We start from the raw sequence: 19,744 nt of genomic DNA, 5'->3' as shown, positions 1-19,744 counted from the left end.
ACAATTTTCCTTTTTTTTTTTTTTTTTTTTTTTTTTTTTCAAATACCTTCTTAGGTAGTAGGGTAGGTACCTATGTTCACCATAGTGTGAGATTATTTTATAGTAAATGTTAAAGACTCGAGGCTAATTTTTGTTTTTTTTGTATTTTTTAAAGGCAGGAGTAACAATTTTACGGCAAACTGTGCAGTTTTTGAAGCAAAACTAAGAATTTTTTTTAGATTGAATCAAGTCAACTGTGGTGATGTGTTTAAAAAAAGTTTTTATATAAACAAATCTACTAATCAAATTAATCAAATAAAATATGCTACCAACAACCTGCAGTAGAACCAGATATGATTTTATTCCGCGTTTTACGTTTTATTTTGTCAAAATCTATGGCCTACATTACCCACAGTGCAACACTAACGCTCGGGCACTGCCTTCGTGGATTCGGAGCAGCCGGGTGTTTTCGGGAGTGTATGCTAATAACGGTGAAATACAAATTAGCTTGGGGTGACTGTGGTGATTTCTACTAAGTAACGTTTTTTTTATTAATAAATAAATTGACGAATTCGATAGTTTATCAATAATTTAGTCTCTAGAGTGAAAAAACATATTGCTTTATCGACATATTGCCGATAAAGGTCAAAGGCAGAACCGGACGAACGTAGGCTTTTTTTCTGTTTTATTTCTGTTATTAAATAATATATATTTAATTTGATATATCCCTCACTTCAACCACTAGATGTCGCCAAAGTTTCACAAATGCCTGCCATGTGTGACCGTCTGTTGCTAATTATAACTTAATCTCATTATAAAATAACATCATTAATTAGTTAAAAGCTTATAAGTAAATATTAACTGAGGCAGTGTGTTTGCATTGAGTGAAGCAGAATATAGAAATGTGTTACAGCATGAAAAAATTAAATGTCATATGTTTACGGTTAGGTGTGTTGGACATTAGCCCACATTTTAGACTGACAGGTGCACCATCTACCTGTAATCAGTGCCGGGAGAGGAACAGAGGGAGGGGTACGTGTGTAAATGTGTCGGAGGGAGGGGGGGAGTTATGTAGTCTCCCATTGGGTGAACGTCCAGACAGGCGTACTAGACAGATTACTACCGCTGCCGAATACAGAAAGCAGTCTGAGGGCGCAGCAGCAGCAGCTTGGCCCTACCTGTCCTCCATTTGTGGTTTAAGGTGGAGGTAGAGGTGAAGGCGGCTGGTATTGTGGTCTTTTCGTGTGCTTTTCTTTGCTCCAATGGAGGCGGCCGTGCTGAACCCCGCGATCATGACGGAGGTGGACTGCAACAGCAACACCCTGAACGCCGAGCTGGAGGTGAAGAAGCTGCAGGAGCTGGTGCGCAAACTGGAGCGGCAGAACGAGCAGCTGCGCACCCGAGCCGGCGCCGGCGGATACTGCCTCCCCAGCCCGCTGCCCACCCTGCTGTGCCACTCGTCCTTGGGCTCGTTCTCTGCCCCCGAGGAGCCTTTCGACTATTTCCACCCGCACAGCGGCAGGGATGGAGCGGCTGCTGCTGCGAGGGAGGAGGACGACGAGGAGGAGGAGGATGCATCCGAGCCGTCGGTTCTGGACGAGCTGGAGCTTCTGGATTTGAATTCCCTGAGCTGCTCAGAGGAGTCTGATGAAACCTGGTAAGTGCACACTGCATTTCCAACCATATGTTGCTCAGTCATGTTGTATGTGATTTCTAACTGAAATGTGGGATTTTAAAGCTTTGTTTTCAGCTGCTCCAGCCCTCTGCAGTGCCCCAACAAAGCCACACACACCTTGAAGTTAGTCAGGCCCTACTTATGTGCTGCCACTTGCCTTTAAAGCTTCAGGGAAACACTTCTTGTGTTTTGCTGTGGAGTGGCTGCAGAGAGGACCAAATCAAATTAAGGAAGTGAAATTTTTTGCTGATTTTTGTCACAGCTTGTGAGGTGTTGTGCAAACTCATAAACAGGAAGTGACCCAGGGCTGCATTTAACTAATACAAGTGGTCATTTTTTTCACTTGTAGCGATAGATAGATAGATAGATAGATAGATAGATAGATAGATAGATAGATAGATAGATATGACAGATCTCCATGTGTGGGTGTGCACTCAGTCCCCTTCAGGTCACACTCTCACCTGATGTCAGCCGGGGTTTTAATCTATAATTCAGCTTCTTCCATGTTGCCCACAGAGCAGCAGCATCCGGGCTGTCAGAATAATCTGATCCACTCTGTTTGAGCCTCTTCCTTGCTTCTAAAAAGGCTTGACACCACCTTCAAACTGAGTGGGAGACAGATTTCTCTGACTCAGGAGGAAACGAGTTGGTGGCGCAAAAGGAACGATGGAGTCTGGAGTGCGATCTGTCAGGGACTGTGTGCTGAGAGATTATATATGTATGTCACAGCACTGAATTATCCAGATTGAGTTGGTTATCTGTATTCAACAGCTAAGAGTTGAGTTAAAAGAATAGCCACGTGATTAAGGCTAGATATGTAGTGAGGAGGATGTTGACATGAAACAGGAGAAGTTTTAAAAGAGGAAGATGGCATTAAGAGTAATATTTGTCTATATATTTCAATAGTCGCAAAGAGACACTACCAGGTGTAATCGATCATGATGGATAACAAGTTAACAGGCCTGTGTATGTAAATGCCTGACCACAGCTTCTTATGACAGAAAAGGAGGAAATTCTCATGTGGGCATTGTTAAGTACTGGTTTTAGATGTCTTTCAAGCACAAACTTGGGCAAAACAGTGGCAGTAATTTGTGTTTTCTTGTTTTGCCATCTCAAATGTGAGCTTTTACCGCTTTTCTCAGAGTTACACAAACACACTCTTTGGTTTTGAACTGTTTGTTGGGCAGTAACATCATCTCTACGCCCTGAAACATTAGGATGGACTACTTGGTTTATAGGCTAAATAAGTAAAGCTCCAGTTGGCTTTCAGAATGAATGAGCATTCAAGCACCTTACTACAGAGTAAGTGTTTGTTGACCTTTGAGTTTGGCTTTCCCAGATTTGTCCCCACCACAGTGTACACACTGTCCAGCTCTTTGTAGTCTCTTAAACTGCTCCCCTGATCATGTTTGGAAAGATCTGGGATTGGCCAGAGTCTCCTATCAGAGCTCATAGAAGTTGTAGAAGTCTAGTTCACTCTTGCTTCTCTTTCCAGGTTATATGTGTCATCAAAGGACCACAGGTCGGAGACCACGAGCGACGCCCTCACACCGCTGCAGTGGTGCCGGCAGGCTCTGGACAGCCCCAAATCGGAGGTGGAGGCCGCCAGAAGGTCGCTGTCCCTCCGGCTAGAGCAAGGTGCGAGTCAACTGGTTTGTTTGTAATTTGTGTGTAGAGAAAACGACTCTGACTGCCCCAAGGGAGGTTGGATTGCACACACCTGGCTGTGCAGGTCAATGGTGCAAAAGAAGACACGAGCCACACGATTAAGTTGCTGCTGGGAGCACTGCTGTAGCTACTGCTGCAAGAAAGATGATCAAGTCTGATATTTCTCTGAGTAGATGAGTGAAGAGTGGGAGTTTCTTCCTCATTAACTTGGAGTTCAGCCTGTGGGTGTTTCTCAAGACGGTTTCTCTTAATAAAATGCATCTTTATCTTGGGAGCATTTCAGAGCTTGAAGTCCCCGCAGTTCTGTTGTTCAGTGCATGCTAAAACCAAAGGCTGAGGCAGCGGATTAGTTTGCAGGGTGCCGCTTGCCTCCAGGCTATTTTAAAACTGATGTACACAGCTTTTAGTGTCTTGCCAAAAACAAGAGCGCTCGCTACCTCACACGCCCCTACTGTCTCTCACAACACAAATGCTGGCCAGGAGGAAGTGTTGGTGTTACAGATCTTGCACACAGCACAGCTGCTGGCTTGTTAGAAAGAAATGTGTTGAGCACAAATACACTACACTGCAAAAAGTATTCACTCATCTGCCTTCACACACATCTGAACTTAAGTGACCTCCCATTCTTAGGGTTTGATATGATGTCGGCCCTTTGCAGACACAACAGCTTCAACTGAGGTTCAGGAGCGTTTATGGGAATTTTTGAACATTCTTGCAGAAGTACAGTCGGATGAAGGCCTGGTTCACAGATTGCAATCGAATTAATCCCAAAGGTGTTCTGTCGGGTTGAGGTCAGGACTCTGTGCAGGCCAGTCAAGTTCTTCTACACCAAATTCTCTCCTCTGTGTCTTTATGGAGCTTGCTTGTACAAGCAGGCTAGCTGCTTGATTTTTATACACCTGTGACCACTAAAGTGATTGGAACACTTGAATTCAATAGTTTGTATGGATGAGTGAATACTTTTGGCAGTATAGTGTATTACTGATGAGATGAGTCCCTGGGTTCAGCAGATTAATTTGTCAACACTGGTTTTTGTTCAGTGTGGATGAATTCCTTAAAACTGTGTCAGCGTTTGAGCATGAGTTTCAAAATGACACGCAGACACATTTGAATCATTTATTTTTTCACACCAGTATGATAATACTGAGCAGGTACAAGCCCCACCCACTCGCTGTCAAAAGCTTCTGTTTGTGAGAACCATCCAACCAGAAGAAAGCTAGCTTTAAGGACATAATGAGATAAGAGGATTATTTTGATACTGTGAATCATGCAAAGCTGTACTAAGAATACAAATGCAGACATAGAAATTAATGGAAAAGCCCTCCCTTAAAAAAAACAAAAAACAGCCCAGCTTCTCATTTACTTGAGCAATGTGTAATAACTCATTCAGTAATGAATAAGTAAAGACTCTTTACTTTAGATACGTCAGCACATCTGTGGGCAGCTGGGGCCTCGGCATGTCAGCATAAGAAAAGTGTAATTGCACTCCATTTATTTTTATTAAGTTGTTGTTGTTGTTGTTGTTAGTATTATTTTACAATATTAATTTTTAGGTTTTCCAGCTGAAACTTCTTCCTGCTCTTGTGGTCATTTTCTGAGTTTGTATTGAGCGGTGTTGTGTTACAAGAAATTTTGTGTTATTGTATTTAGAAGGTTATTAATTCAGTTCCTTTTATGTCAAAACGTCACCTGTGCGATTGCTCTGACAATATGACGCCAAACTTCGTCTGCTCCAATATCTCTTTAAAATGAAATGCATACAGAAGGTCTTTGTTTTAGTTGCCTGTTTGAAATTAGCACAAAACTGCCAGCAAACTGCGTGGGGTGGAGGAGAAGGAAAAACCTCACACTCTGTTTTGGTGATTGTGCCGTATGAACCAGTACAGGCAGAAAATATGAGCTTGTTCATCTCTGCTTTTGTTACCTGTTGAAAATCAAGATTGACAGCTGCTTGTTTGGCTTCTCAGCTTACTCAGCTTGAGCAGCTTGTTTCTTGATCTTGATCTTCATGTCTTGGATCGTGTATGAGAGAAGTTGTGTTCTCAGTGGTGGTTTACTGTTTGTGGACGGAACAGTTTGCTCAGTCCAACATTGCAAGTCGAACTAACGGCCACACAAAAGTTGTTGATATTTGTGTAGCTATTTTCTCTGTGCCATTTATTTTGGAGGAGCCATTAGCAAGAAAAGAGCTACCACTCATTTGTTTATCTTGCTAGTAAAATAAGAAATGGGTGCAGTGATTATATTGAAACATGTAAATACAGTATTGAAGGCAGAAACGGAGTTTGGACAACGAAATTTCAACTTTATTTGTATAGCAAATACTAAACAACTATAGGTGACAAAAGTGCTTTACATTGAACACAAAAATAAGGGACAATAGAAAAATAAAGTACTCTAAGGTAAAAGTACAATAAAATAGGAATGCACTGAGATGTTTGTTCACTGAAGTCTCATCAGAAATGGTCTCAAATGATCCACTGAAGTTCCAGATATTTTTCATAGATTCAAGAAAAGAAATGTTGTTGTCTGAAGGACTGGACTGAAAATGTGTGAAAAAGCAGCTATTGTCCAAAGAAACACTTTAGAAAACCTCTAGAACTGGTGACTCTTTAGAAAATGACAACGTCTGGCTCTTTGTAAGCAATATATAAAGAAACGAAGGTTGGTGCACTAAAGTGTTTTCCAGAATTTATCATGGTGATCCCTTTTTTACCAATATGAAGGCAGGGGCATGACATTTTTACCTAAATCCTGTTTAAAAAAATGTATCTCACCCCTCAAACTTGTTCAGATAAACCTGTGATGGTCAGACGGGAGGTGTTTGGACTGATATGCAAAGACGCAGCAGTAATGTGCTAGAGCACAAGTGTAACGTGACACTGCATTTGTTTAATCAGCTTAAGAAGCAGGAGACATTTCCTGTGAGAGGTGAAATCTCAGCAGGTCTGGAGATGAATGGAAACAGCTGGCAGCACAGTCACTAGCGCTCTTTTTAAATGATCCACTTTTTAAAGCCAGTAAGATAAGCAGTCACCTCAGTAATGCTTCCTAAGTACTCTGTGGTCACGGTGATCAGTCTGAGGTCGGCTCACCTTCATCCATGCACTGCAGGGCTCAGCAGTCCGTCGGCACTTCTTAGGCAGATCAGGCCCAGGTCAGCTGACCTGGGCCTGATCATAATTACAGCCGTCGCTTAGCGATACTGAGCAACCGGAAAAGATCTGTAAAACAGGAAGTTGGTGTAAATATACCAGCAGGTTAAAGCAAGGAGCAGACCAGTGGATCGATGGCAGTGGTGAGGCCGCCGCTTGGCTTAGTGTTGTCATGGTTACCTCATGGGTCTGTAAAAATGGATTTCGTGTTTGGAGTTTATCGACAGGTGACCTGGAAAAAGCAGATCAGGATCATCAGTCCTGATGTTCGTGTGCTTATCGGAGTCCTCATCAAATCGATGGGTCTCTTTGTAGTTTTGTGTGTGTGCGTGTGTGTGTGTGTGCGTGTGTGTGTGTGTGTGCGCGTGTAAGATGGGGCTGCTTGTGAAGTGTGAGTGGAGGCGACAGCTCCCACGGCCTCAGCTGAACAGGCAGCTTAACGCCCGCAGCCTTTAATGAGGCGAGATGGAGCTCCACTCACCTGCGTGGGCGCGCTCGTCTGCATACGATCCCGCTCAGCCTCCACATACTTAGGAATCAAGTAATTATGTGCAGTGTTAAAGTCAAAGAAATACTTCACTTACACTGCAATTTTGCTTCCATCAAGGGCCGGCTGTTGGTGTAGAAAGGCTAATCTTCACACTGTAACCGCAAAGCTTGCAGAAAGAGCAACATTGAATTTAATCTTGTTAGATGCGCAGAGTGGAGATTCACCAACGCAATCCAAAAATTCACTGTGACAGTAATGTTTTTGATTAAATCAATTAATAAAGAAAGGAGGCAAGATTTAAAGCCTGCATGTATGCCTGTTCTTTGTGCAAAAGCATCCCCCGCCTCCTTATGCAGTTTCAGCAAGTCTCTAATGGTATCATGCCATCATTAAGTCAAAGTTTAGGTTTGCCAAGGCAAATAATTGGTGCTCATGTTTGGTGCTATTGAAAAGTGCCTTGAATCTGTTTTCTTTCTAGTGACCAGCCAGGATCAACACATGGTTGCAAAAGAGGGCCCAGCTGTCTGGTTGTCAGTCAGTTCATCTCTTGCTAAGCACTTTTCCTGCTGAATTTATGGTGCCAGTCTCTAGGTGGCCATGTTTGATATGACTATAACGCACAATCAAGTAAGCTACGACTTCACATTCAAAGTCTGACATATCCTGATGCTACAGTCACACAAAGGAAACCGGTCGTGGGAGACAAAGTTGTTGCTACTGTGCTACTGCACTGAACTTGTGATCGTGTTGCCTTTTGAAATGGTCATTTTGAAGACGGGGACCATGTCTGAAACCACTCGTAGTCAGCTGCCGTCTTCAAAGCAACGTTGGCGTGTCAAGACGGCCATAAAACAACAACAAGAGGTCAATAAGGGTTGGGAACTGCATGACAACTTGACCTCATTGTTGCTATACAGTGATTAATTGCACTAAACTGGCAAAAATTACAAATCTGCATGCATGGAAATTCACATTCACGACTTGAATTCAGAGACCAGCCCAACTCACAAATCTGAAACAGGAAGTCCTCCACAAATAGTGACATAGTTGCTGCAGGATGACAATTTAACTGTAAAATTACATGGTGCTCGGCAGCGTGGCTTTGATACAGGAATACAACCAGTCGGCAACCAGATGTCACTTTGAACTTTGGGTTATTGTGAGCATCTAACAGAACAAATTGTGGTTTAATCAAGATCAAACAGCCCCTCCCTCTGTTAGATTTTCTTCATTTTCCTCATCTTTATGATGACATCAGTAGGAAACATCATGAATTGGTCATCTCAGGCACAGAAGCCACCTGCTTTTAATCTTGTGCGAGGAAGAGCTAACCTCTTGTCTTGTTTCAGAGAGGATGATCTGAAGGCCTAGAATCAGATAAAATGAGGATTATTTTGAACTGTGACTCAAAGCTACTCTGTTCAAGTCTTGGTGTAGCAGCCAGAACTCGATACTTGTGAATTTCATTACAGCATATCTTTTCAGCCACACTTGGTTTGTAGCAAGTTACTTCCTGAGAGCCATGTTGCCAGTTAGACACATTTCTACGGTAACTCAGGCTTGTTTTAGATGGGCTGAGTGCGAGTGCTGACAAACAAATCTTAAGGAATATTGCAGCTGCTGTGATCACTGTGCTGGAGTGTCACCTCTGCATTGCTGATCACATGCTAACCTTCCATGTGCTTTAAACTAGCCTCCCATTGCAGTCTCAATATTTGGGTCACAGAGTGCGACTCCCTGACTCGGCTACATTTATTTATTTATTTAAGTATTTATTGTCATTGTCAGAGAACAATGAAATTGCGTTTGGGGCTTCCGTACAACCCGTAAATAAAATAATGAAGAAAATAATAAATACCCCTTAAAAACCCAAGTGTAAATATTTAACCCAGTGTGACTCCAGTGCAATAAGACAATCCTTAGCAACAACATGAGAACATGACGAGTAATGTTCATACATCCTCTGAAGTTGCCTCGGCTGTGCACCTTGTTGCATCAGAAGCAGTTAAACCTCCACTCGACACACTAACCATCCTCTGCAGAGGAATCCTCCCACCAACTTGGCCCACTAGCTCTCTCTCCCCCCACCCGAGGTTTGCCGTGGTGAAATGAAGAGCTGTTGCCATAGCAACGGTGTACATGAAAGGTTCGTAGCTAAATGCTTATATATTCACATTGACAGGTAAAGGAGAGAAAGATTTCCCTCGCATCTCTGTGCGGACACCAGCCTTACTCGCACACCTTTTAAATAACACAAGCAGTATTTTCTTTTATTCACCTCTGATTCCAAAAGTGTGTGTGTGTGTGTGTGTGTGTGTGTCTCAAAGCTGTCATGTTTCTTCTTTCTATGAATAGTAGCAGCCATTTGTGTGAGAGGCGCACAGCACCAGGTACAGCTGCATTGTGTGAGCGTCTCTGTTGTGTTGAATCCTGCTTTGTCCTCGGCGCTGAGCTGCTGAATAGAGCAGTCGGTGACAGACACCGCTGGTGAGGTAGCGGCTGCACGGCGCTGCCCTCGTGCACAAAGACGTCTGTGATGTCTGGCTTTGTGTGGTTATTGTCTTTTTATCTCTGATTTTGAGCTGTAAAGAACAAAAGAGTCAAACTGATGGTGATTTTTTTTTTCCCCCTTTTTTTTTTAAGTCCCATAGAATATTCACTGATGGCATTTAAAGAGACATTACACCCAAAAATGTTAACATGTTTCATTTTGGATGCTTGCTGGTGTGAAGTACCAATTCATTGTGAGGAAATGAGGACTACGGCTCATTTACACTCTAGTTTGTCCTTTATTCCCACTCCTGCACTCATTGATGTAGCGCTATCGAGGCACAGGTGGAGTAAAAAGGACATTAACCGAGTTGGCAACAAGTCGTTACTGTAAGTGAAATAAAAGCTTCTCAGTGATGTCCTTCTAGTTTCTACGTCTACCCGACTCTGAGCTTAAATGTTACAGTCAGTCGTTTTTAACAGAAAAACAATAATATTATGCTCATAAATATATATTTATAAGTGCATAATTATGTATTCCGACAAACTGTGTTCTCAAACTTAGAATTAATCTGTTAAAAATACGTAGGTGCAGGTTTGTCATATTGGCCCGCCACCTTGAACACACTGTTCAGTCTTGTTTTATGTATGTAGCTAGAGACCGGCCACATACGAGAAGAGAAGTCATAGACAAATTTTAATTCATTTCTGCAGCTTCAGAGTTGAGATATGATAAAGTACTGTCATCTGAGAAGGGTTCCTTATTTGCAAAAGCAGTGAAAAAGTGTCTCAAAGAGTCACCAGCTAATGATAAGGTCAAGTGACCTGAAAACTTTTTATCTGACAAAGAGTCTGACTTCATTCTCACATCATAGTCTGACAGATGTGTGGTAAGTCTAACAATGCTAGAGCTACCCTCAAGGTTTCGCTAACGGAGGTTAACGCCGGCTAAAAGAGGCTTACGGCAGCTAACACTGGCAAAAATGATTAAATCAGCACTTATTGGCAGAAAAGTTCAGATATCTGTTCCAAATAACGGATGTGTATATCCCTATGTTAATGAAATATGATCTGTTCAAAATAAAAATGTTTTTGTATGTTAGGAAATCTTTTTCATTTTATACAAGATTGATGTGAAATTTGCACTGCAAATAAAAGCCAATGTGTTTATCTGAAATTAGTCAAAGAGATTCTCCAAAAGATTATTACTAAAATATTATTGGGCAGTTGGAGCTGTATGATGGAACTTCACTTTTATATAGAGACAGAACCAAAATACGAACTATCGACGGAAGTGAGTGAAATCAAATGTTAATGTGTATTAATTCTAACAAGCTGCTGCATATTCTCAGTATTGGCCTTTGCTACATGGTCCTGAACAGTCTAGCAACATGTTTGATCTTCCCATCATTCATGTAATATGGGAATGTTTTTATTTAAATAAATGAGTGTGTCAGCTCAGTAACTTCCACTGATCAGTGGTGTCAGACTAATTTTACATTGTGGGCACCATCCAGCCCAATTTGATTTTATGTGCGCTGGACCAATGAAGTTACAGCATTGCCTCATCGATAAACATGTCTACCTGCCAGTTGTTTCCCTCATAGCATGAAAACTCTTTCCCTTCTTCCATATTTAACACCCTTTGTCCAATAAATTCCAGCCTTGCCTCTCTAACTTTGTCTCCAAAGTTGGGTGTTGGAATACTAATGGTAAAGAACGCCTACATTTCTACCTACTTTGGTGTGGTATGCCATTCCCTGGGTGAAGTCTTTTGACATATTGTACTTTTGACAAGTACAATATTTTGTGCAAGTATCCTTCTACTTTCCAAGTGTCACATTTTCTAAAGCTGTCCACTGGGTCAGTTTGGTGGCCCAGTTCTGTCCCCTGGACCAGATGTTTGACTTGACACCCCTGCACTGAAAGCATGAATGGTGCATGTACTAAAAACTACTTCACCCTTTGGGATAATGCACACTTAATGTGAAACCATAGTTTGTATATAAAAGTATAATAAATAAAAATATAAATTTTTGTCTTTTTTGGGGGGGGGGTAGTTTTTGTTAGATGGGTCGATGTACTCACATGGAGGTGGCTTGTTTATCAAGAGGTAGTCACTCCTTAAGTCATTATTACCAGAGTATCCACTACTAAATACTCTGCTTTTTATCATTAATTTCTCTATATTGGACTAACATTTATAAAGTAAACCTGATCTTGTATTAAATTAGACTTGAAACCAATGTTTAAGACTATAAATGTAAATTTACTAAGTAAATAAAGTGAGCAGTTGGGCCACTTTCCCCTTAGACTTCTAGATAAGCACACTTGCTTTGTTGTGCACTCCTGAATATTCACAAATTCCAATAATTACGCTGAAAAGAGCAGAAATCTTATAAACGCACTGTCCTGTGTGTGTGTGTGTGTGTGTGGGGGTGTGTGTGTGGGGGACTTTCTTTTGTTTCTTTATCCGCCCACAGCTTTTAGTTGGTGTGTCATGTCTGACAGGGAAACGTAACAGTTTGTATTAAACATATGCTAACTCTGTGCTTGTTTTCTCCCTCCTTCAGTCTCCAGGTGGCGTAGCTCCCTGTCCAGCCCCTCTCCTTCCTCCTCTCCCGGTCCTCCTCTGAGTCGAGTTGCTGGAGTGTCTCCCATCAGTGCTTCCCCTCCAACCAAGCCCTGCTCCACTCCTCAGCCGTCTGAAAGACACGGTACCAATGTTTTATCTTTTTTCAAAGCATCATAATCAGCTGGCCTGGGACTTAAATTTCCTCGAGTACTGTCCAGATTTGAACATCAGTGCAACTTTCACTCATGAATCAGCTGTCTGTCACATCTTTTTCTCCCAAAACTGGCTTCCCCTCCCTCTGTGCCTCAGTTCCTTCCCTCTCCTCCCCGCTCCACCCTCTCCTCCATCGGACTCTCAGTCCCATTGGGAAGGAGTTCTCCCCCGTAGCTGAGAGGACTCCCACCTTCCTTCCTCACCCGCTCACCCGAAGTAAGCCTTCCTTTGCTGCTCTTCTTAAAAGAACATGTTGATTCCTTACAAACATTAAAAATTTAATACGTATTGTAACCAGAATACGAATGTGCCGGGGGAGGAAAAAACTGGGTCATGCTCAAGCTTTTTATACATTATTCCAAACATTCCCTCCTGTAGGAAGTTGAAATTGAAGAATATATTTTCATCGCAGCCTTTTTTTTTTCCTCTCCCCTGCTTGTTGCTCGTTATATGACTACATTTCACTGCTGCACGTGAATCCTGTTTGAAGGCAAAGTGGATTCAAGTGCATTATTAGCAATGGAAAAAACGGCGTTCCAGACACAGGAGAGGGCGAAGCTGCAGGGAATAAAACTGCTCAGCCCTGAAGGGAGTGAGCTCACATCCTGAGCAATGTAGCTCAGAAATAACTGCTGGGGGGTCTAAGTAGTGGTGGTGGGTGTTTGCCCAAAGCTTATTTCCATGACATTGGCTTTAATGAGCCTTTTTCACGTGCTCTCCTAAACGGGAACCTCCTGCCCTCCTCTGTGCCACCAATGTGTTCGGGGCTGTCAAATGGGCTCTGTGCTGGGCTCAGTCAACCCAGGGTTTGTTCATTTATCTATAAGCACGCTTTCAAGAAAGAGGCACGATTGGCAGCGTCTTACCGATGAAAGCTTGGATAAAACTACAATACTGGAAAAATATGAAAAGGTTGAACACACTATGGCAGCTGAAGCACTAAATGTGATAGTTAGATGCTTTATTGGTCCCACAAGGGAAATTATTAATATTACAGCAGCAGGATAAGGAATAAAAATAGTCAACAACAAATAATCAAGATGGATAAAGTGCCACAGTTGCGTAGTGAGAACCTTATATTGTGAGACTGCAGCAGTTTTACATAAACAGTGAAAACAAGGGAAATGAAAAGACTGATGTATAAGAGAGTAGCACAGATTGTATTAATACATAATATGTACACTATAAATCTAAAACGGCTCCAAGAATGCGTAAAGGCTTTTACACACTGAAAGCATTTAGAAAAACGATGCGAAATTCCCAATTTTTCATATGCAAGTGTCTCATAACGTTTAAATGCACCAAAAGCTCTGCATTGCATGAGTCATGGTGAAGTGAGATTGAGCTGGTCCTGATGTTTCTAAACAAGAAAAGGAAGAAACTGAGATTGTGGGTTCATCCAGTTCTCATGAGCAGGCGACAGCAGGGACGCTTTAATGGTTTGATCCGGGAGCTGAAGTTGTATCACAGCTGCTTTAGTACTTATTTCAGGATGTCAGTGAGGCATTTTGAACTGTTGTTGGGAGAGTTGGGTCTAGATGTTGGGGAAACAATTTGAGAGAGCCGATTAACCCCGGAGCAACGTCTGCTGTTTCCATCTCATTGTGTAGTCGGTACCGGTGCACGTTTTGGAGCTACGACCACAAATGAGGTGATCCGATTGGTCATATCTGTTTATTCGCATGTGAAAAGTCTCAAAAATCGAGATTGATTCAAAAAATGAATGCCAAAAAATTCCTCCTACGAAATTGTGTGATCGGTGTGAACGACTGTTTAAGAGTAGATGAGTCTGAAAAATAATTTTAAAGGCCTTAGAACAGAAATGTGTCTTATTCTCAACAGGTGTGTTCTCCTCATTGTACAGTTTCATGGAGAAATTCCACCATCAGCTGTAAGTTTTGGTATTGCTAAGAGGAATCAATTAGAAACCACAGCAGAACCACATAAAGTTGCAGATCGGGGAACTGATTGCTGACTTGTAACCGCGGAGCTCCAAACCTCCTCTGGCATTAACATCAGCACTAAAGCTGTGTGACAGGAGCTTCATGGCCTCATTTCTATGACCAAACAGCTCCTGTAGGTGGTGCAGCCCGTTTGGTGTGTACTCTACCCACTGAAGGAACAACCACTTAGCACTGGCCTTTTATTAAAAGCACCTCTGATCTAAACTGCACAGCAACAATATTCTAAAACTTCACTGCGATAGTTTTAATGAGGCTTTATTTATAGAGTGCTTCCCTGAAGGCATGTTACAAATTACTTCACACAAGAAAATACGACAAACTCATCGACCTGAAGGAGGGAAAAAAAACCTATTATGGGATTTGTTTTACCTGAAGAAGCTGACCGTTGACCTACCTGAGCTTGTGCCCAAAGTGGAAGTGAAGGAAATGTCAATTGTGCTGATCTCAAAAGTCTCACTTGTCTATCCAGAGAAACCTGTGTCACTCAGCACAACCCACAGACATTTTTAATGTTCCTTTCTTGATTGGTAGGAGTTAATTTCAAAGATTCAGAGACGGCCCGAGTTAAAGAAGCTCGTAAAGGTGCAGAAATCCTGGCCTGTGTGAGTCAAATAAGACTAAAGTAATTAGAATAATGGCACTGATGGAAGGGATTACTTTAGAGAGCAGTCGCAGGGAGCAGATATCAGGCAGATCGTTAACTGTGAAGAGGTTTTTGTAACCTCGGGCTTAATATTTCTGCCTCACTGCTGCCTAATGGGCTCTAATTCTGTGAGCTGAGCATCGCCCTCCATTAGTCCGGACCCCTCATCTTTATGTGGAGGACACTCTGAAGAGTGAAGGGTACTTCTCTCATCGGAGCAGTCCTGCCTCATTTGTTTAACTGTGCAGCATGAAGTGAGACATCGGAGAGGAAAGTCTGACTTCTTGGGTCTTGTTTTTACTTGAAGGTCGCAGCCTGCGGCGCTCCACCCTCAGCCCGCAGTCGTCCATGGACAGCGACCTGGGAGCATCTGAGGCAGAGGATGACTCCATTGCTCTGGGATACAAGCTGCAGGACCTCACTGATGTCCAGGTTATGGCCCGGCTGCAGGAGGAGAGTAAGTAGCAGGACCTCCGTCTGCACCCTGACTGCACTTCCTGATTTTTGATTTGAGTTGTAGACTGTTGGTTAGTTGTTTGCTCCGCCTGCCAGAGTGCTTAAAATGCACTATAAATCTGAATCTTTATACAGAGAGAGATGTTTCTGAAATGATTTCAGGACAGTAGAAATCATTCTGGCTGTTTGGTCACTTTTTTATGGTTATCTGTGTCATTTGAGCCAACTCACTTCTCCTGCTGTCCGTCTGTCTGTCCCTACTGTTCCCCCCCCCCCATCCTAATAATTTAACATATGGCACCAGATCTCAGAGCCCATCGCTACTTCAGCTTCATTAACCCCAGGAGGTGATGACTGTGTGTGTGCGTGTGCGTATGTGGTGGGTGTTTTGCACGCTGGTCCTCATATCTCGCTCCCCCAGGTCTAAGGCAGGACCTCGCCAGCACCTCATCCGTCCTGGCCAACCGCCGCAGCCAGAGCTTGACCTTCCAGCTCAGCCAGCTCAGCGCCGGTCCCGACCTGGAGGAGGAAGACGAGGAGGACGACGAAGACTACGGTCTCCTGCCGCCACCACAGCCACGCCTCACCCGCCTGCCCCACTCCCACACTTTCTCCAGCATCCGAGACTGGCGAAGAAGCACCAGTTCCCTGTGCACCCCTCCTTCCACCCCCTCCACCCCCCCGTACCCTTCCGCTGGGTTCGCCGTTCAACCTGTGCTCCAAGCCCAGTCTCAGGGTCTTGGGCTGGGGCTGGGGCTGGGAGTGGGCAGCACCTGCGCAGCCGAGCAACAGTGCTTCAGACCAGGTTCAGGTGAGGAAAGGGGGAAACTTGATCTAAATAAAGAAACAAGGCTGTTGTGCGGAATTATCAAGGAACAGATTCCCTTTCAGCTCATTCTTCTGGTCTTCTGCTTCCTGAGAGACCAGAAGAATAGCTGGTGTTAGTGAAACTTTCATGAAAGTGGATCTAACACTTTTGATCTCAGACACTTAAACTCTAATACGTTGTGAGAATGTAATCAAATTGTAAGTGACTTTTAAGGACACTCGAGCCTAACATTAGCTTATAACAATATCAAAAATGAATGTCTATCAGAATATACATGTACAAATCTCTCTCTCTCTCTCACACACACACACACACACACACACACACACACACACACACACACACACACACACACACACACGTTACTCCAAATTTATGGGTATATCACCTCTTTTTCTCCTTTTCTATTTTTTTGTCTATTAAATAAGCTGAAAGCCTGACTGTACCTTTAATCTCAGAGTGTAGTCCTTTAATGAGGATGAACCAAAGCCTGATTTTAAGAATCTGGCACTAGAAGGTATTTCCATCCATCAGCAGACATGGATTAAAACTACTGATGATCTTTTGATAGAATCAGTACCTATTAATGCTTTGAAGAATGCTAATATAAATTATCTCTGTGTTTATGTTTTGTGCGTGTGATATTTGTGTGTATTGCTGTGTACGTGTATGACGTTGGACATGTTGTTTTGGGGGGAAAACTTCATCATGGCCTCCAGCCGAATATGAGAGTAAGTCAATAACATGGTTCAGTATATCTAACCTCATACATCATCTCTGAACATTAATTTGAGTATTTTTTTTTCTTCTAATTGTGAAGCTCGCCCCTTTAACACTGTGACGGTGTCTTGGTCCTGACCTCGCTGACGCTCTACCTGCTTCATAAACTCTTTCTAATCCTCTTGTACAACTGCTCTTAAAGCTCTTGGGCTGGCATGTGTTTCCATTTTGAGGCGGAGACTCCGAGAGTTTGATGGGATTACAAGTTAGGAGTGTATATCTGACTGTGGGGGGCTGGAAACTGTTAGCAGTATAAAGAAGATCAGAGGCTGCTTTGAGGCATCTTTAAAAATAGTTCGGCATCTGAAGGTTTCTATTTGTCTCTGTGTTTTTGTTTGGAAGCTTCTCTGTTTGCAGACTCTGCAGATAACTTTATTAATCTGGCCTGACGCAGCTCTGGACGCCTTAAATCTGTTGGCTGTTTTTGTCTGTGTTAGATAAGCTGCGGAGGAGCATGCCTAACCTCGTCAGAGCTCCCAGCATGCCCAGTGTGCCCATACCAGCCAATCCCAGTGCTTCCCCTTCTTTGCTTCGTAACAGCCAGAGCTTTGATTCGTCCAGCGGACTGGCTCGACTGCAGTCCTCCAGTAAGACGCTGCTTGTCTTCTCTAATTAAAGGGACAGCTCACCCAAAAATTCATTCGCCGCCAGCCAAGTAAGTTTACTAACTTCAGTTTGTCTCCTCTCGTCTTCAGTCCCCTCTCCAGGCCAACTCCAAAACAGAGTCCAGAGTGTCGGGAACTTCACCTCATTGTCACGGCCACCTCTGAAGGCCACTGCCTACGTCAGTCCCACTATCAAGGGCTCCGCCTCCATGCCCACCTCCATCAGTCTCCAGTCTCTTAATCTGAACAGCAGTGGGGGGGGTGGGGCCAACAGCGGGATCCCTTTGCTTAGTAAACCTGCAGGGACACCCACCACCTCAAACACTGCACGCAGCAGCCTGCCCCGCCCTGCCTCCTTTGTTGGTACCACAAGCTCCACCCCCCGCAGCAAGGTGGCCCAACCAGCACGAAGGTAAACTTTAAAAAGAAGGTGTGTGTGTGTGTGTGTGTGTGTGTGTGTGTGTGTGTGTGTGTGTGTGCGCGCGCGCGCTTGCGCAATCTGAAGTAACACAAACCTACCTCATTGGACTATAGTCAGTAAATGTGTAAAATAATGGATTACTTTTTAAAAATAAAGAGTACTGTGTAATTTGTTCATTTGAAGCAACAACTCTCATCAAACACTGGAGCACATGGTATTAGATTCATTTGGACTCGCACTAAAAGTTTGAAATGAGGCAAAGCACCGAGTGTTACTCGTCATCCACACCGCACTGGTGGGGTTCCTGAGACATGTGGCTCCAGCGAATGTCTGTTAGATTTACCTGTTGTGGAACATCATGTCTTTGTCTGTCCTCTGACTTTAGTCGTCCTCCTGTTCCCTCAGTTTACTGACTCCTCCAAAGAGCTTGTCCACCTTCAGTGCCCTCCGCGACAGCACCTGGCGAGACGGCTGCTACTGATGGACGTGGCGTTTGCGGCGGCGCAGTAGTGGCAGCAACACCCCGCTGGTTGGGGCGACTCGCTGCACTTCAGCATCAAGGGTTGTTTTTTTTTTTTTTTGTTTTGTTTTTGCCCGTGGAGATGCTGAAAGGTTTCTGACCAAAAAAAGTGACTGTTGATGACCTTAAATCTGAGATCCTGCATAGAAAGGTCGGCCGAGGGTCTTTGTGAACCGATCTCTCAGAGTCTATGCAGAATTTCTTCGGGGAAGTCGGGTTTTCTTAATCTGCGTTTGCACGTCAGCCCTTGAATTCACTGACTGCTTCACAATCGACGAGTGTGGTCTGTGCCAAGGGGGCGCTGTTCCCTGCTGCTCTTGTGCAATAAACCGCTGGCTGATGGGTACCAGTAATACTAACCCGCTGAAGAGGGCTGCCAGTTTGTTTGGGTTTTTTTTAATGAGCCTCGTGATGCTGTGTGTGTTTGTTTATATCACATTTATTTTGAATAAATAAATAATTTTGACTAATCAGGAGATTTTTCCCTGTGGCAACGAGCGCCCACAATGCTGCTAAAGTTTAATCAGTCCCTGTGCATTTGGGTACAATTACTCCAGTTTTTACAATAAACGTAATAAATGACGTATTCGTGTACAAATCTAACTATTAAGTGTGCATACATATATATTAATTGATCCGATATTTGATTTTAAACATGACGCTTGACCAAAATATCTGAATGTTTACACAAGTTTTGTGCATATTAACACTTTAAAACTGTCTGACCGATAAGAGGAAACGGTTCTTGTTGCACTTTTGTATAAAATCTCTCAACTTTGTTTCTTTTTTGTTCTGTTTACTAACACTTGCACTTCTTTTTTTAATATATCTGTATTTGATTTTATGGATTTAAAGTGAGTAAACGGCTGTTAGTAAAACGTTCTGGGGATGTTTCACAGTTAACACGCAGCCTAATGTAGCACCGTCTGTTTGTAATATTTGACCACGGCACATTTCACAAAACCCTGACACTTTTGTTACTGTGATAGACCGAATGAGTGAGCATTTTAATAAAATATTCTAAATTAAAGCTGTTTTTATGTTTGCATGAGTGAAACACTGTAACAAAGTGGAGCAGACTTCTTCAGCATCACTTAAATTGTGGAAATGGTCAACGCTGCCACCTAGTGGTATAATATTTTAATGGCCCCGGCAGGGGTTTGACTCCACTGAACGGCTACATTGAGGTACGCCTGAGTAAGGTAACGTCCCTACACACTGCTCCCCGGGCGCTGCATTGGTGGCTGCCCACTGCTTCACACCACCACCATTAACAGGTTC

At 43.2% G+C, this 19,744-nt stretch overlaps 1 protein-coding gene across 4 annotated transcripts; it reads left to right on the top strand.

Annotated features, from left to right (window-relative positions):
* The first annotated feature begins 24 nt into the window (after positions 1 to 24).
* On the top strand, positions 25 to 19,493 carry LOC102308460 (SLAIN motif-containing protein 1). Of its 4 annotated transcripts, XM_005920154.3 has the most exons (10): positions 25 to 1,636; positions 3,150 to 3,292; positions 12,031 to 12,174; positions 12,342 to 12,461; positions 15,160 to 15,309; positions 15,730 to 16,119; positions 16,857 to 16,868; positions 17,355 to 17,504; positions 17,613 to 17,934; positions 18,349 to 19,493. In XM_005920154.3, the coding sequence occupies exons 1-10, from the start codon at positions 1,242 to 1,244 to the stop codon at positions 18,422 to 18,424; spliced, it is 1,902 nt and encodes a 633-aa protein (XP_005920216.1). In that variant the 5' UTR covers positions 25 to 1,241; the 3' UTR covers positions 18,425 to 19,493. The 4 variants fall into 4 exon arrangements, with proteins under 4 accessions (XP_005920216.1, XP_005920218.1, XP_005920219.1 ...); XM_005920156.3 differs by lacking the exon at positions 12,342 to 12,461; XM_005920155.3 differs by lacking the exon at positions 16,857 to 16,868 and having other exon boundaries at positions 723 to 1,636.
* Positions 19,494 to 19,744: the final 251 nt, after the last annotated feature.

The sequence above is a fragment of the Haplochromis burtoni genome, unplaced genomic scaffold, assembly GCF_018398535.1.
Source record: "Haplochromis burtoni strain Fernald_Lab_line unplaced genomic scaffold, NCSU_Asbu1 Contig_38, whole genome shotgun sequence".
Taxonomy (NCBI): domain Eukaryota; kingdom Metazoa; phylum Chordata; class Actinopteri; order Cichliformes; family Cichlidae; genus Haplochromis; species Haplochromis burtoni.
Note: the sequence above shows the minus strand (reverse complement) of the source record. Positions and strands in the feature narration are given on the sequence as shown.